Here is an 18,311-nt window from a genome sequence, read left to right on the forward strand (position 1 = left end):
CCCATTCGCATTAGGGGCGTCCAGGGCTCTGGGGGCGTCGTCTGCCGCGGGGCGTGGTCACAGTGACGCGTTGTTTGTGCAGCGCAGCTCTGACGACGGCCGCCCCTGGAGACAGGTGCTTGATGACCAGAAAGTACACAACTAAAGCTGTGCAGGCTGGAGCGAGTTTATATTTGTGTCTCTACAAGTAGCCTATAAAGGAAAAAGCATCCTCTTTTAAGTTGATATAAATTAGCTATAAATCTATACCCAATGGTGTATTACAATTAATGAATAGTTATACATGCAACATTAACATGTTCCTAGAGTTGACTGCACTCATACATCGTTTTGATATGAATAACAGATGCACCAGACGACATCTTGGAAGATAGTCCCATGTCCAAATTTTTTGTATTCTCCTTTTACAGACACTTGCATAATGCTTCTAGAATTCTGCAAACAAAACGTGCACAATAGGTCTAAAAAAGTTACATAAAATAAGTTAAAGACCCATTTGTAACAATGTTTTCTCTTTCTTTCTGCAACAAAAAGTAAATTCCATCAAACTTTAACTTTTGCAAAAACATTTTTTTTTAATTCTTGAGAGTAACATGGGATGAACTCAATGTTTTTCTTAACATCACGAGGCAGGGACCCCCCACACTCCCACTTGACACAAACAAAATGTAAGTATTGTCACTGGTTAGTTTAGAGTATATTAGAACAAGGCTATTTACAGTTGGATCAAACGTTAATTATAAACAAAAAACACTTTCTCTTTAACAAAACAAACTAATCCACTTCTTAATCAACAATCAATCAGTAACATATATCAGTCCACAACAATGGGCCTGCCCTTTCCAAAACCAAAACCATTCAATGAATAACTGCACCACTCAATGGCTTTAAGGCAAATCAACACTTTTTTTTAGGCTTATATGACATTCAGGCAAAAGCGGACAGCCTGTCAACATCTTTTGTACTTTAGGATCCATGGTAAAGGAGCATGGTGGTGAAGAAGGCATGGTCGTACAGCTGCTCTGCCTTCACAGACCTCTGGTGCTCCACCTGGCTACCTGCGCTGCCGCCGCTCTCAGAGGAGTCGCTGTAGAGGAGCTGGCTCTGGAGGATCTCAGCTGCAGGATCACACCAAACTGAAGGCTGTGGTAGATTGTGACCATTTGAGGAAAAATCCCCACAGAGTCTCTCACCTGCCACTGAAAATGAGACAAATTGTCAAAGGGGATATATACTGGATATAATAAGTGTTACCGTATTCCTGCTTCTTTAAATATAACAAGAGAGACAGGGAGGATTGATTTTGTTTTGCACAACTATTAGAAGGGCATTACAAGCAAATACTTTTAGAAAAAACCTTTAGAAAAGTAAATCAACAGTTTTCAAAGTAAATTCCAAAGCCTTACATTAAACCACATGTTTCCTGCTGTTTCAATCCTGATCTGAGGTTGCTTTGACCTAGTTACAGCTGTATGTCAAGGACACGTTTCTGTCCCCACTTTGATAGTTAAAATACCCCTCAAGGAAACCTTAAATCTACAAGACATGTTGGCATAATCCCAACTCAAATTAGAGAAGTTTAGTCCTTGTTTTGCACTTCAGAAACAGGACTTGACAGATGCATGACGATACAGTACATCAAGAAAACAAAGGTCCACCACAGTCACATTTATCAAATTAATCAACATTTAATGATTTCACACAATAAAGTACAAAGCTCAACCTTCTCAGTACTAAGCATCGGATGTTCCAAAGGTAAAGTCTATACACTCAAATGTTCAGCCATGTCGAACGAAATAAACAAAAAACTGTAACATGAAACACAAAATTCAGAAAGAAGAATGTCCCTTACCAAAAGTTATTGTTCCACTACTCAATACAGCTCAAGAAATAAGGCTTTTTGCAAATCCATGCAAACTTTCTTGAGCGGTATGGTTAACTCATAACTACTCATTGTAAAATGGCCAAGTACCAATTACAAAATCAGACTGGTTTTAGAATATAACATACAGATGTGCAAGCTCTGCTATAGTTGCCTAATAAACATTCACCATATTTAACCATCAAATAAGCACAGCCCAAATAAACGAACGTGAAAAACAGGAATAACCAAACTCCAAGTTAATGGAACACAATGTCTGAGTACATGACATCTACAAACTACAGGAAAGCTGCATTGTTTATACTTTACGAGCTACATTCATTTGGGGATATGCTTTGGCATATACAAATTCTGGAATACAAAACAGCATCAGCTAAAGTGTATATTAAAAGAGTGCTAAGGCCCTAATCATTTTTATATAAATGTCATAATAATCAATCAGCTTCAGTAAACTCAACATATCACTAAAAGGTAATCACCATGTAGATATTACATATCATGTCTATATAGATTTCTCTTAATAGGATTGCAAAGAAACACTTTTTCTAAGCTATATGGGATGATCATACTTTAGCCATTCCATACGGAAAATCAGACGTTACCGTAGTAACATATGCAGGTGACCAATGAAGTTGACCTTTTTCCTATTATGCAACAGGTAGTCATGACTGATTTAGAACTCGACCAAGATTATTTTTATCCATTGAGCCAATATGACCTACATTCGGTTGCACTGCTGTTTGAAGGGAATGCCAATAAGTTTGCGTTATCTGGGATGCTGCCGTATAATTGTGCAAAACAAAACTCCTTTTATCATGAACCTTAAAAATAAAAAGGTATACACAACAACTATCTGTATAACTGGACGGATGCATTTAGTATAACAAAGAAATCTCTTTTTTTTGTATCCGTCAGAGTATAGTTAGGTACATGGAAAAGTATAAAATACAACACACACTGATATACATTGTTCAAATGTAGCTTACCACCAAATCAAAACAAATGTATCTTTTATGCATGCAGTATGCAAAATTAAAATGTGCCCGACGATACCAAAGAGATATACTGCACAATGTGAACATTAGCACAAGCCCTCTACAGGTAGGCATAAGAGTTGGTGCAGCGACATGGGGTCTGCATCGATGCCACAGTGATGACCTCCAGCTCTTTAGTGGCAGGGCAGGACCTCTCCGGCCCCCCTCTGTCCGCACACTGATCCACGGCCCCCAGCACTTGTGAGGGTGCCACCCCATTTAGCCCAAAAGCAAAGGGTCCTGGCCCACCTGAGGTTACAGTCGACTCCATGTTCATGGTTTCCATCTGGGCTTCTCCAGCACCACCCAGTGGCCCGCTCCCATTGCGCAGCTCTGCTGGCATGCCCAGACCTGAGAGCAAGATGCAGACACAAACAATAGGAATGATATTCGAAAAAATAACTTTTTAACTTCAAACATGGCAGAAAGTCTGGGTTAAGCTGTTAGTCCCCAGCTGCATATCTTTATGCGCCTGCATCTACTTGAAGACTAGAGAGTACAAGCTCACTATTGCAGGGCGCTCAGGCAGTACCGCAGTAAAACCACCAGACTCAGGGACAGTTGTATCCCACAGGCCATAAGGCAAGGCTAGGCAAGTTTATTTATATAGCACTTTTCAACACAAGGCTATTCATAGTGCTTTACAAAAAATGAAAGACATTAAGAAAATGGCATTTAAAATCAGTCATTAAAAAGAAAAGCTAATAAAATAAACATTAAAAGAAAAAATACATGGATAAAAGTTACAGTGCAGTCTAAGATATGAATAGTTCAATTAAAAGCAGCGACAAAAAGAAAAGTCTTCAGCCTGGATTTAAAAGTAGTCAGAGTTGCAGCGGACCTGCAGGTTTCTGGGAGTTTGTTCCAGATATTTGGAGCATAATAACTGAACGCTGCTTTACCATGTTTAGTTCTGACTCTGGGGACAGAAAGCTGACCAGTCCCTGAAGACCTGAGAGATCTGGATGGTTCATAATTTAGCAGGTCAGAAATGTATTTTGGGCCTAAACCATTCAGTGCTTTATAAACCAGCAGCAGTATTTTGAAATCTATTCTTTGACACACAGGAAGCCAGTGTAAAGACTTCAGAACAGGAGTGATGTGATCCACTTTCTTAGTGTTAGTGAGGACTCGAGCAGCGGCGTTCTGAATCAGCTGCAGCTTTCTAATAGATTTTTTAGTGAGACCTGTGAAGACACCATTGCAGTAGTCGAGTCTACTGAAGATAAAAGCATGGACAAGTTGTTCCAAATCCTGCTGTGACATTAGTCTTTTAATCCTAGATATATTCTTTAGGTGATAGTAGGCTGATTTAGTAACTGTTTTAATGTGACTGTTGAAACTCAGGTCAGAGTCCATGACTACACCTAGATTTCTGGCTTTATCTGTTGTTTTGAACAATGCAGACTGAAGCTCAGCGCTAACTTTTATACGTTCTGCCTTGGCTCCAAAAACCATTACCTCAGTTTTATCTTTGTTTAATTGGAGAAAGTTCTGACACATCCAGTCATTGATTTGTTTAATGCACTTACTCAGTGTTTGAATTGGAGCAGTCTCCTGGTGAAATTGTTATGTAAATGTGTGTGTCATCTGCAGAGCTGTGGTAACTTATTTTGTTGTTTTTCATTATCTGAGCCAGTGGTAGCATGTATATGTTAAAGAGAAGAGGCCCCAAGATGGAGCCTTGAGGAACCCCACATGTCATATTTGTCAACTCAGATGTGTATTTACCTATAGAAACAAAGTTGTTTCTGTCCTTTAAGTAGGATTCAAACCAATTCAGAACTGTTTCCGAAAGTCCCACCCAGTTTTCTAGTCGGTCTAGTAATATGTTGTGGTCAACAGTGTCAAACGCAGCACTGAGATCTAATAATACTAACACTGAAGTTCTCCCACTGTCTGTGTTTAAGTGGATGTCATTGAAGACCTTTACAAGAGCAGTCTCAGTGCTGTGGTTTGGACGAAAGCCTGACTGGAACACATCGAAACAGTTATTTGAATGCAAGAAATTACTCAACTGTTGAAAAACAACTTTTTCAATGATTTTACCTAGAAATGGCAGGTTTGATATGGGCCTGTAATTGTTCATTACTGAAGCATCTAGATTATTCTTTTTTAAGAGCGGTTTAATGACTGCAGTTTTCAGGGCCTGTGGAAAAATACCTGAGTGAAGAGACTTGTTTACTATATGAAGTAGATCTGAGGCCATGCAAGGCAAAACATCTTTGAAAAATCCTGTTGGAATAATATCAAGGCAGCAGGAGGAGGATTTCAGAAGTTGAATAATGTCCTCTAGGTTTTTATCATTAATCTGATGGAATTGTGTCATGTCTGAATTGATGTTAAGTGGACACAGAGACAACACATTTGCTGTTCCTGATGCAGAGGCACTGACTGCTTGTCTGATTTTGTCAGTGAAAAAGGAGGCAAAATTCAGAGGCTACTGACACTGGGGGATTAGTTAGTCTGTTGACGGTAGCAAACAAGGCACGTGCGTTGTTTTTGGTAATGATGTCAGAGAAGAACGATTGTCATGCGTTTTTCAATTCCAAATTATAAAGGCCAAGTCTCTCTTTATAGATTTCAAAGTGAACCTGGAGTTTTGTTTTTCGCCACCTGCGTTCAGCTTTTCGACATCCTCTTTTTTCTGTTTTCACGGTCATGGCCTTTCTCCATGGAGATATTTTCTTGCCAGACACTTCCTTTACCTTAGTTGGAGCAATGGCATCTATAACATTTTTAATTTTTGAATTAAAATGATCTACTAGCTCATTTACTGAGATGTTAGCAGGGGCAAGTGTGGAAGAAAAATTCTGAGTAAACATTTCCCTAGTATTTTCAGTTAAATATCGCTTTGTGGTTACCTCTTTTTGAACATTTTTGTGAACAGAAATAGAGCTCTCAAAGAAAACACAGGAATGGTCAGAGAGTGCAAAAACACAAGAATGGTCAGAGAGTGCAAGACTGTTAAACACCTGAGTTCTGTTGAGTGCCTAGATAAACATTCATCTGATTGTCATCTTGCAATCTACTTATTTATCTAAATAGTTATCACCGCAATAAACCGTATTTAATTTCGTGTTAATGTACAATATTTAATTTCACATTCTGTTCTTGTACACATCATATTCTATTTATGTATTTATCTATGTACGTATATAGAGTCTAGACTTCTTGCAATATTTTTTATTTGTATTTTATTATATATGTTGCATCGTTGGAAGAGCTCGGGTCATAAGATTTTCATTGCCATTTCTACATTTTAGCTTATGTGAATATGACAATAAAAGATTTGAATCAATTAGGATAAATAAGCTCTTTCTTTAACAGATGGCATTCTAATTCTGCAAGATTACATCAAAAGTTGGTTTATAATACAAAACCACTGCATTTCTGTCTACAGATAGGGTACATTTAATGACAGTTAACCTTTTTGATCATGTCATGCACGCAGACAGATTCCACATGGGGCCGTATTGTCTGAGTAATTGTCTTGAGCAGCCGTGTCTGGTCATTCTGTCCAGCATGACTTAATGTGCAGCAGTCTAAACTAAAAATAGATGTTCCAGCTGGAGCAAAGGGAAGTTTACCTTTAATCCCAAAGTAACAATAGAATCTGATGAGCTGAGTGACCTACCATTAGGTCTAGCCTTCTTCCCTGGGTTTGCTTCCATGCCATCAAAAGACCTCTTTCTGTTGGGCACGCCATTCAAGAAGCTGCGTCCCTGGATCGTGGGGCGACCGTGGCCCCCATTCTGGGTCATGCCATTCAGAAAAGTTCCGTTGTGGGACTGAGCCATGTTTTGTTGGAAGTTCTGGGCATTGGAGAGTATCTCAGCGCACTCCTGGAATCCCTGGGCGTGGGCCAGGTTGGCAGCCGTCAGCCCACTGGCATTCCTCATACTGCACAACGAGAAGGAGGCGTGTTAGAGACACTCAGTGTACCTTTGATTGACACAAAAACAAACAAAAATAAGACACACCCAAACGCGCACACAGTCACACACACATACAGACTCTTCACACACAGACAGACACACAGATGTAAAGAAATATCCTGTGCTGCTCTACCCTCTCACATCTTCTTCGTCATCCTCATGAGATGACGACTGATCCTTTTGGATCATCTGCATCTTCTATAAAACTTAAACCTTGACAGTTTCCAGAAAATAAGGGAAACATGTCTGCTGCAAGAAGACATGATTAAGACAAATGTAGGTGCATTTGTTTTGATGAGAATGTGAAATAATCTGACTAAGATGTTGCTATAAAAAGATCCGTTGATTTCTGAGATGTAAACAGCTTGGTCTTGGAGAAATGCGTCATCAAGGGGGATTTGCAAAGGGTGAAAGGCTGCCGTCATCTCACATTTCCACCAGGAATACTTCTCAAGGATTTCTGTAAAGCTGCATCCAAACTCCAGTCGATGATGTAGCCAAATCTCAGATTAAAGTTGCAAATAAAACCCGGAGCGGCACACAAGTCCCTGTATGCTGTGTATAATGAGTGTGTGTGCGTGTCAAGTGGAAAATAACATGTACTCCATTAAAAGCAAGAGTGTAGAATTCTTCTGGTACAGGTCGATCATTCAGAAAGGAGGCCCTGATGCAAGTTGTATCTTCAGAGGAAACTCGAACCAAGGATTAGGAAGGAGAATGAAACGAAGACAAATCTTCAACCATTAGACATCCTCACGCCTTTTTGGTTAAGCTGTAAGGATTTCTTCTTGTTTCAAGAATGATGAGCATGAAAGAATAATAAAGAGAGATTGTACAACTATTTATAAGTCCAATTCAAGTTGTTGCAATGTGTACAGTTGTGTTAATCATATCCAGTTGCAGCAAAAAGGGAGTTTTTCTTTAGTTCAATAATGAATGAGCAAACAGTGCCGTGTCATAACCTTTACATTTTCTTACCAGAACATGGCACTTCAGCATGGAAGCAATTTCACTGCAAATGAAAACCACGACAGATAAACTTATTATTGCAAATGAGTAATACTAATTTAATAAGGAATACTCTATTTGTATACGTAATTAAGTAAAAAATGCTGTTGGTGCAGCGATTCCCAGATAACATGTTCTCATGCTGATGTGAGATTATTGTGGTGGATAAATGTCTGCCAGTCTTCCTCTAATCAACACAGGCCGTTTATCCTAATGATGAGAATGCTCCCGTCTCCATTGGCCAATTACACAACAATACGGCACTTGTTCTGTCTAAATGTCTCTGCAAAATGAGTTCTCTACGCAAACAGTCAGGTCTTTGTCTGAGAAGCGGGACTCTGGCCCGCATCCAAGCAAAGGAGACACAGAAATATATATCATTCGCAGGTACATTTATATATATGCACGAGACAGCAGGAATTGTATATTTAGCAGCATTCTTACTTAAACGTTTTGAATGGTTTATTCTAACATTATTTTGTATTTATTTAATTGTATTTAAATGTGGTGTGTTAAAACCAAGTGACATTGACTTCCATAGAGCAATCGAATTAATTTAAAATACACTGTTACTGTTTGGTCATTCATTCTGTGTAACAATTGTTCTGAAACTTCTCTGCATTTTATCTAAACAAAAAAATAACAGTTCAACAGCTAATGCACATGGAAAACATTTCATAAAGAATATAAGACTGAAAAAAATTAAAATAAAATCACAATATTTTGTTGCACATTACCCGTCCCCATCAAATTAACGCTTCCAAAGGATTAATCCAAAAGATTATTTTTACATTTAAACAATTTAATGGTAAGATAGATGGGTAGGTCTCACTCTCAGGAACATACATCTAGAAATCAAAACGGTTAAAACTTTTTTTTGAGTTTGAAAAAAGTTAAGTTAAGACTCAACAATGCTGTACTTGTTGAGGCCCCAGTGAATAAAAACACTGCGGTTAGCAAATGTAATTTTAAGGAACTGATGTTATAATCCTAACCTTTAACAAATATCAATAACTGTCAAATACATTTATTTAAATGTGTTGCCATGTTTAAAATAACACAAAGTACTTGTTATATTTTTAGAGCAGAAGAAGTGCAGTGATCAACTCTGCAGCCTCTGGAGTCACTTAACCTTCCCATGTCGCCAAATCTGGCTATCTCAGTTTCCTCAAGCTAAAAAACGGTTAAACTGAGGGTGGCTGTTAAGTCATCCGCTCACTTCAGGGAATAAAACATCTAGTTTTTACTGACAAAGATTACCAGATGTTTGCTCATCCAACCCTTGTTTAATGATTGGACCAAAAATAAGCATTGCATATATACGGTGCTGTAGCATTACAACAGCAGATGTTGAGAAATATGTTTTTGTCTTGGATCCACAGAAAGAAAAATGAGATATTTTAAATAGGTGATTGGAGCACACATATTTAGCTTAAACGAGATAAGAATGATTATAAAACGTATACATTTTTTCACTTGCTTCTATTCTGCATACTTAACTCATGCAAAATCAATAGTACCTTCACAATGTCCTAAGAGTGTTCCTTAAGTGAGACCTGACATCTACAGTAAGCGCTGATCCAAAAAAAGGATAACAGAGTATTTTATTTACCCAGGTTGTGTGGAAATTTGAAAAGGAAGCGTTAATTCTTTGTAATTGCCTGGTATGCTTTGCTTTTCCGTCCTAAGCACACAATATGCATCTTCTCTAACTATCCTCTAACCTTCCAGAGGCAGCCTAATATCATGCTACATGTTGACATGGGACTCACGTGATTAAACCTGTCCATATAAAGGGCTCCTATGGTTAGTTCACAAAATAAAATAAAAAATTATAAAATAAAAACAAAAAGACTAGATACAGGAACAATCATGGATAATAAGCAAAGCATGCAGGTCTAAAACTTCAGTTTTGATTCATAAAAACCTAGCATTAAAACCAATCACCGCAAGAAATACCTCAACAGTTTGCCAGTGTGTAGATAGGAAGCGATAGTGAGAACACTCAATGCCACAACAGTGCGGCTATCCCAGGGAACGGGGCAGACTCAGCAGTGTCTATTCTTCCCCTTTCTAGGATTACTTGAAAAAACCAAGTCATTTCCAATTCAATGGCTGCAAAACATTAAGACGTACGATTCTGTTTCAGTATAAAAAAACTTTTTTTTTAAAACTTATTGTCACTTTCATAAAGGAAAAGGTGACAAAGATTAGATGTCAAAACAGACTATGATATTGTATAGGGTTAATACTGTGACATTCAAAATAAAACATTTCTGTGTATGAAGTAAAATATTTGGTACAGTGAAATGACAGTGAATAACCATTGCAACAGGATGATTGTTAGCATTACACAGTTCAGTACATGATGGTATGCAAATCTAACTCATCTCACTCCGCTAAGCCTCTGTCTCTGCTCTACTCTCGTCACCGGCAGCCCTAACTCACTCCTGCCTGCAGCTAGCTCGCTAATAGAACACCTTAACATCTCGAGGCTCATGACAAATGATACAAAAAAAATGCTTTGTTGACATTTTTTTTAATTCGTTTTTTTCCTAATTTTGTTTTGTATAATCCATTTAGACCATTTTTCTTATATTTATTTTAATATAAAAAGGTTTTCATTTTCAACCACAGTAGATCAAGTAAGGCTATTTTATTCTTTGAGACTAATAGATTTGAATTATATTCTTTAAAGTGTCCTTTAAGAAAAAGTCCCTTTAGTTAAAGTTTGTTATTTCTTCATTTTTGCAACTCGTAAGGACTGTGAACGAACAATTTGATGGGTTGAAGATAAGAGGAATCGATCAAATAAGACCAGAGTTTTCATCAAGGATGGTAAGACAAAAAGAGTGTTCCAGTCTTTCAGAACTAAAATAATCCAGATGTAGTACTTTCTGACCCAATGGAAAGTTCTTCTCCTTTTTCTGATGGGACAAGGATGAACATCACTTGAGGATTTAGCGCAGTTTACTCTTCTGTCATTCAAATACTACATGTATTGTAGTCCCATCGTCAGGAATTGGGGCTATCCAGGCCAAGTGAAAATTCCTGCGCAAAATAGGGCCATCAGTGTGTAGGTTTTGACATGGAATCCTTAGTAGTAGTTGAAATATTTTCTACTTGAAGTGCTCAGAGCAGCCGCACAAAAAAGGCGATGCACCGGGAAAAAAAGACCTTGGGCATGACGCTCTCTAGGTGGCTGCACATGCACTCTGTTCGCATCAGAATCAACTGAAAAAAGACGCTGGCGCTTTAAAAAGTTGTATGTGGACACGGCCCTATACTTTGATACGAGTGTCTCATAGAAGGTCTCAACAAGGTAAAAAAAATATATATATATCCATTTTACTCCAACGAATAAATCAAGAAAAAATTCTTCACTTGAGCTCAGTGTTTCCGCCAGACCAGGGCTGAGAGGGCTTCCAAGTGACGTCACGTGACTTGAATTGAGCCGTCCCTTACGTTAGTGATGGGAATTACGGCTCTTTTTAATGAGCCGGTTCATTTGGCTCGGCTCACTAAGAAGAAGAGCCGGCACTTTTTACCAGTTTACCACGGAGCCTCAGTTTTGCCGCTGCAAGGCTCCGGCGCTCATCAAGTCCAAATCGCGCACGTTCCGTGTTGTCCTGTGGCAGGCACCGTGGGTCCAAGATACGAAAAGCTGAAAAGAGGCCGATGTCGGGGAAACGATCTTCAATACTCCGAAAATAATCCCACCAGGCTCCTTTGCCCCTCCAACAGAGGGATGTCCTTGTCCTTTTCGTAATTTCAAGCGATAAAAACTCTTGGGGACGCCCTCGGCTCGAGTTCAGGGCGTTCCGAGCTGAATAAGGCCGTCAAATGACGGCAAGACGCCCCCCTGGCGGAAACACTGCTTGAGCTTATCTCCTGAAATACTGGACAAAGAGTGTATCGCGCTTCACTGCAGATTGTTCACTGGCGTCTCGATTTGGTGGCAGAAGCGCGGAGGAACTTCTTTTGATGCGACGTCTTCACAGATGAAAGAAACCAGCCCGCGTCAGACCAGCGAAATGACAAGATATCTTAAGCGGGTAGACTGAAAGATTGCAGGTATCTAGTAAAATGTTTGTGTTACCTTTAAAAAGGCCATTCATAAGATCTGACCCAGGTTTTAGCCTAGAATAAAAGTTAATTGAGCTTAAATTAAATTGACGTTCATCGTCAATTGCTATCGGTTATTTACAAGGAGAATACTTAGACAGATGTAATGTATTATGTATATTGTTGATTTGTTTAAATATTACTATATTAATATTACAATAAAGAAATGTGTTATAACTTAATTTCACAGCCTATTGAACTCAATTACCCACTGTTTTTAATGCATTTGTGTTGCACCTACTAAAGAAAAGAAAACGGGATAGTAATCAAACCTGGATTAGTGAGTGTTATGTAGATTGCATGCCAAGCTATTTTAATATTTCAAATATTTGTATTTATTAACTTATTGAATATTTTCTTCAGCATATCAATACAATATATATTTGCTTCTCCATCAAAGTGCCTAAGGATTATTTGCCTTTCAATTTTGTTTAACTTTGGGTAATCTTTATTTTTTACGTTAGACCCCGCTATTCGTGTGATGCGTTGTTTTCTTATGCTTTTCAGGACTCTGCGTGGTCTTTGTTTGGTTTTATGTTAACCTTAATTTCTGCCTCATGTTGTTATTGTAATTATGTTTCTTTAGTCTTAATTTGAACTTTTGTTCTTTCTTGAGAAGCACTTAGTGAATTTTATTTCTGTGAAAGGTGCTATACAAAATAAACGTATTATTATTATTATTCATATTTTTAATAAGAAGGATCAGTGATACATTTTAAAATACGTTTTTTTTATAGGTATACTCATTTTGAAGTTAGTTATTTTGTCATGAGCCTCATTCCCGCCTAGTGTGCCTCTCATAGCTTCCCTCCCAGTTGTACCTCTATTCATTTCTGGGTCATACATTGAAAAGATAACCTGATAATAAACTGAACTAAATGCACTACCTATAATCTGCAGGAGGGAAAAAATAAATCACACATCATTTTCATCATATATATTACTCATCAGCTGATAACCAAATGCACATTACAAGACCCCGATAAGAAATCAAGCATGTTTTAAACATGTATACATGAACAAATTCACTTTAATTTGGCTAGTTAAAACAGCCAAATAAACCAGGAGTTTCATAGAAAAAGAAGGTTTAAATAAGAGTATAAATCTAATCACCTCGTAGTTTACAGTCTGATTTATAATTCAAAAACAAAAAAGCGATGCGTCTCAACAATTAGGAATAACACACTTGTATAAAAATGTGTTTAGGCCTTTTATATCTAGTATGTGTTATGTGACTAAGGCCAATAACAAACTACAAGGTGAATACATAAACATACGTGAATGTTTCAATAACCCTGAAAAAAATGTGTGTTAGCATTGTTTGCATTCCTCTTTGGAACCAGAATTAACTGGAGGCCCAAACGTCAGCATAACTGGTATCAAACTGAATTAAATATATATTAAAATGTTAAATACTAATGTGATCTATCCTCATGTGCACCAGTGCTAATAAGTAGAGTCTACATTCACCATGGTGAATCTAATATTACTTTTTCTCTTGCCGTAATTTGCTGAGCTCAGATTTATAAAGACCACCATATTCTCTCTGGATAAAAACATTAAAAAAGCTACACAGATAATTTGCACTTCTGAAACCCCTGGTTTGTTTTGGATCTCTGGATGTCAAAAGGTATAAAAGGAAAAGGCATATGGCAAAAAATGAAACTGCAAGTAAAAGAATAGCCAAGAAAGAAAAGGTTTAAGATTTAAATATGAATCTTTGTTTAAAATATGCTGCTGTGTTAAATGTCAGCGTCATGTAATTTTATATTGTTACTCTAGTTTTAAAAATATAGATAAATTAAAGAAACTATGAAAAAGTATTAATTACAAGCAGCTCAAATAGTAACATTTACATGCTTGAATAAGATATGCTAGAAGTTAGGTTAGGCACTTTGTCCTTTGTGTTGACGGCTGAACATGGTCTTTGGGAAATACCAACTATGATCGGTTAAGACGTGAAAGGCAACACAAACGTAATCCATTGTAATGGTTGTGTCTCTCTTCAGGTCATACAAGATCTAATTTTAAGTAACAAGAAATATGGGTAGAGTCTCTTCTGCCTTTCTTCACGCTTCAGGTGCAACAACAATAACAGAATGTATTCTTTTAAATGGTAACACACAAAAAGAGCTGCCAACTAAAAAGGTGTGACTAAGCACTAGGCTTTAGGAAGATTATGTATACACTATCTGAATACCACTGAGACACAGGGTAGCATTCATTATGGAAAATTCATTATCTGATCATCTGTTTTCTTTTGTTTTTATTTATCTTCGTAGTGCTAAGAGCTTTTTTTGTATGCTTTAGCTCAATTGACATATGCTTTTACACATGTACGAAGGCAGGATCCAAAACTGTTTCTTTAAACTAGGAGATATGGTATTCCAGTTATTGTGCAGGTTCATAATCATTTAAATATGCAAACAATCATGGATGATCGATGCATTTTCATTTTTTGCAACATAATTATAGCCTTTTCTTACTAAATGTAAAAGGGCCTCAGAAAAAAAGAGGGAATGTGCATTTGGTCATCTAGCCAAGCTGTATATGTAAGACACTTACCAAAACAAATATTAATAACAAAGAAAACCACAAATCTAGATTGAACAAAGATCATGCAATATGGCCTACTAGACTAAGAACAGTTTATCAACCTTTACATCACGTTGTCCTCTGGTATGTGTAACTATTGTTCTAGTTTACAAAGCCGTCAGTTGAAAGGCACGGCGAGTTAATGATCTACTTGTATTCAAAGGGCAGTGCAGCTCTTCCTTAAATTACAAAGGCAGTATGAAAGTTTCTGTTGAATGTGAAGGAAAGTTACTTAAAACAATTTCTGATAAAAACTAATACTCCTCGCCAATGTTTTTACACAAAGAGGACAACTTAATGTGAATTGTTGCAACGATAAACAACAATTTCAAGGATTAACAAAATGTGTCACGTTTTCAAGAGACCACCACCAATTCTGTTATTTTTCTATTTTAAAACTCATCTCATCCTCAAACCATTTAAGCTGGATGGTTAAAGAATGATTTTGTCTTGTAAACTTAAGCATTATGCAACCGAAAAAGGGTTCAAGCTATATAAAAGGAGTTAAAATGTCCTGTTGTTTAATAAACTGCACACAGCTTATTTTAAAGCCACTGGCAAAATATATAAATGTTTCACACAATTCCTTTGAGTTTATTTGAACACCAGCATTAAACTCACAGTAGCAGGACAAGGTGGTGTTTTATTTGCAGGATATTTAAAAGACGAAGTCTTCACTTCCCTTAAAAGTTGTGCTTATTTTAAACTTATGTCCAGCAGTGTTTATTTACGATAGAGCCTAAAGTAAATTATTGTAAAGTTAGCATTTAATTGAGCAGCTTCCATCCAGCTGCATCTGTGAAGAACAGCCATAGTATATAATTGTTAAGCTCTAAATGACGTTTAAGTATTTGCATGTTTTACAAATTCATAATTTCTTGAATCTAACATTCAGACCTGTAAACTGTATTTGATGAGCCTTTGACTCTTGAATTTGAAATACTGTGGAAGGGTAATTTAAATGTAATCACTGCTCTTATTTGAGTTTGGTGGTGATCCCTTGCAAAGGTGTAACTGATGTTGGATAGTACAGAGGGAAAGAAATGAAGTCACAGATCTGATCACAGGACTTACTCAGCTTTCGCTCCCTGAATCAAGAGAGTGTTGATACACTCCAGACTGCCTGCACGAGCAGCCTTGTGGATGGGCGACTCGCCCACATAATCCTGATAGATGACAAAAGACTGTAGTTACACAAAAAAACATGCCTGTGTTGTGCACAATTACAGTAGTAGTAGCCAAAACCCTGCATAAGATACTTAACATGAAGGATGTTATGTTTGATGTATGTTTTAAATCAAGTAATCCCTCCCTAACTGCCTCCCTCCCTTCTCTTTTTCCACAGTTTGAAAAAACAGACGACAACAGGGCGTAACTCTGCAGGACAGAGCCTGAACTTTTCAACCAGACTTCTCTAACGCCCACGCACATTTACAGTTACACATTAGTAGGAAGGCAGATCAAAGAGAGAGAGAGGGGAAAAACTACACCAGAAGGCTGTCAGTGGGCGGAGCTTAAATACTGAGTTATTCTGCTCTCCAAAAGCAGCCATGTCCAAATGTTCCCTCCAAAAGAGGGAAAGTCACAAATTGTTTCCTAAAGTGCTTATTCCAACATGTGCATAGCAAAATTAGAAAGGCAATTGATAGAAACTAGTTTCATGATGACGACAGTTGTTAGGTAATCCTGACCTACTAATCTGATTTCTCTCAGCAGTGCAGCCGAGCAGAAAATATAGCCCCAGTGCATGAGTCTGCATGAATATACAGAGAGGAAAATAAGTGACAGGCAATACTCGTAACACTCTGAGAGCATGCATTACCAGAAAATAAGATAAACATATTATGAATAAACAGTAAAAAGTAACAGCTTGGGCCTGTGACCCCACTTAGAGTCATCCTCCTTGATGGGATCAGTCTAAGATTAACCTCGTATTGCTCAACCTTTGTCTCTCAATGCATGTGTACATCTGCCTGAACACATTTGCGTTTTTGTTGCAATTTGCTGTTAAATTGAGTGACAGTGTACAGCCCCTTTGTAAAGTGTTGCTTTCCTGGTAGGATTGTCAGTATGCTTGGTGAAAGATCATGTTTACATGCATATCTCCAGGGAATCTTACTTGAAAAGTTTGGTCAAAGTCCTAAAATGAACTTTTATGCAGATGTGTCGAGTGTGCTTGTCATACCTGTCTGTTAATATCTGCACCAGCTTGAAGTAGCCATAACAAGCACTGAGGGTGGCCCCCAAACGCAGCAATGTGAGTGGGCGTCTGTGCAAACCTGGAGGTCACAGCATTCACTCCACAGCCCACCTGAACCAGACGCATGACACACTCCAGCTGGAAAGACACAAAGCCCATGCATTAGGAGTCAGAAGTATAATGTGCAATGATTTATTCAATCATTACTTCCCACAGAGACATTGGGCACGTTTGGACAAGCGTGTTAGAGTAGAGACAAAAATGCAACACTATTGTGTGGCCTGGAGTCTTCATATCTATTACTGGTTGGCTTGCATCCAATTTATTTGACTTCAGGCCTGCCCTTCCTAGGGTGTCGTTCGCAAAACAGATATTGGCACATGTAATTGTGTGGCTTAGAACAGTTCGTTGGAAAGGTGTCGTTTAAAGTTGACTTGCAAGTCGCCACTTGTTTTCATTGAGAGGCTTTTGAAAAGAAAGAAGTAACACAAAAACATATAGACAAATACATATATATAATAACTTTTGCTAAGATACAACTTTTTATTATAATAGTAACAGTTAGCAGGTATCAGTTGAGTGAACGTTAGCTTTCTTGTAACGTTCCAGTTGCTTGTCAACGTCTCATGTAACGGCCATTAAGTTCAAATAAAATTGTTCCGTATCAACCATCAACGTAAGTTTTTTTTTTAAGCCAACGCTTTCACGTAACTTCACATAAAATGAAGAATTGGTAGTTTCTTAAAAACCAGTAAGGTGGTGAACAGCGTTAATTTGACGTGTATGGTCCATTGTCTGCATCCAGTAAACGATGGCTGCGTTTTAAATCTCATCCGCTTACAGTGAGGCTAAACATCAGGAAATGGCCGAGACGAGGCTTGTGCGTTGGCGCTCATTTTGGAAAACCATTTAGAAAAAACTGGACCGCCAAACACGCAGTTGCAAGTTACCTTTCCGAAATGAGCGGCCCAATGTATGGGCGTCCAGCCGTAGAAGGTGTCCTCCACCGAGAGGTCAGCCGGGTTTGAGGTGCGCTGAAGGAGGGAGCACAGGGCTCCGACATCTCCATCCCTGCACGCCCGGTGGAGAGGGAAGCGGCTGTTTAAGACCTCCTCACTCGAGAATCCAGACTCCAGACCCACCGACATTGTAGCAAAAACTATAAATAATAGCTAACTACTCCAAAACAGACAACAAAAATGACTATCTATTGTTTTATTCTGGTCGTTGTTGGGGTGCCTGTGTATCAGGACACGCGCCACCCTGCCTGGTACGTCTTTCTGCCTGACAACACAAAGCAGACAGCACGCGCCGGGGTGAAACTTGAGAAACGCGAGTGAGCTGAAAACTGCGGACTGGATTTGCATCATTCTGGACTAGATTTACCATTACAGGCTTTGTTCTTGTCCTGGAGCATTGTCGCCCCCTTCTGGAGAGTAGGGTGGGTCTGAATCATTGTTGGAAATAATGCCTTTTTATTTTTTCTTCAATGGCCACCAGGGGGCAGAAGAATTTCAAAAACGTGTTTC

At 38.2% G+C, this 18,311-nt stretch overlaps 1 protein-coding gene across 1 annotated transcript; it reads right to left on the reverse strand.

Moving 5' to 3' along the window:
- Positions 1–549: 549 nt before the first annotated feature.
- Positions 550–18,089, reverse strand: ankrd10b (ankyrin repeat domain 10b). The gene is made up of 6 exons (XM_034232328.1): positions 17,733–18,089; positions 16,768–16,920; positions 15,657–15,748; positions 6,554–6,819; positions 3,166–3,267; positions 550–1,199 (listed from the first exon to the last, which is right to left on the reverse strand). Exons 1-6 carry the CDS (start codon positions 17,928–17,930, stop codon positions 967–969), a joined length of 1,044 nt encoding a protein of 347 aa, XP_034088219.1. The 5' UTR covers positions 17,931–18,089; the 3' UTR covers positions 550–966.
- Between the last annotated feature and the right edge of the window lie 222 nt (positions 18,090–18,311).

The sequence above is a fragment of the Gymnodraco acuticeps genome, unplaced genomic scaffold (genome assembly GCF_902827175.1).
Source record: "Gymnodraco acuticeps unplaced genomic scaffold, fGymAcu1.1, whole genome shotgun sequence".
NCBI lineage: Eukaryota > Metazoa > Chordata > Actinopteri > Perciformes > Bathydraconidae > Gymnodraco > Gymnodraco acuticeps.

Coding starts and splice junctions, on each gene's coding strand:
- ankrd10b (XM_034232328.1), bottom strand. CDS start 17,930: ATGTCGGTGGGTCTGGAGTCTGGATTCTCGAGTGAGGAGGTCTTAAAC. Junction 6,820..15,656: donor ATTCAGGGAGCGAAAGCTGA/GTAAGTCCTGTG, acceptor CTCGTTGTGCAG/TATGAGGAATGCCAGTGGGC. Junction 3,268..6,553: donor GAAGAAGGCTAGACCTAATG/GTAGGTCACTCA, acceptor TCTTGCTCTCAG/GTCTGGGCATGCCAGCAGAG.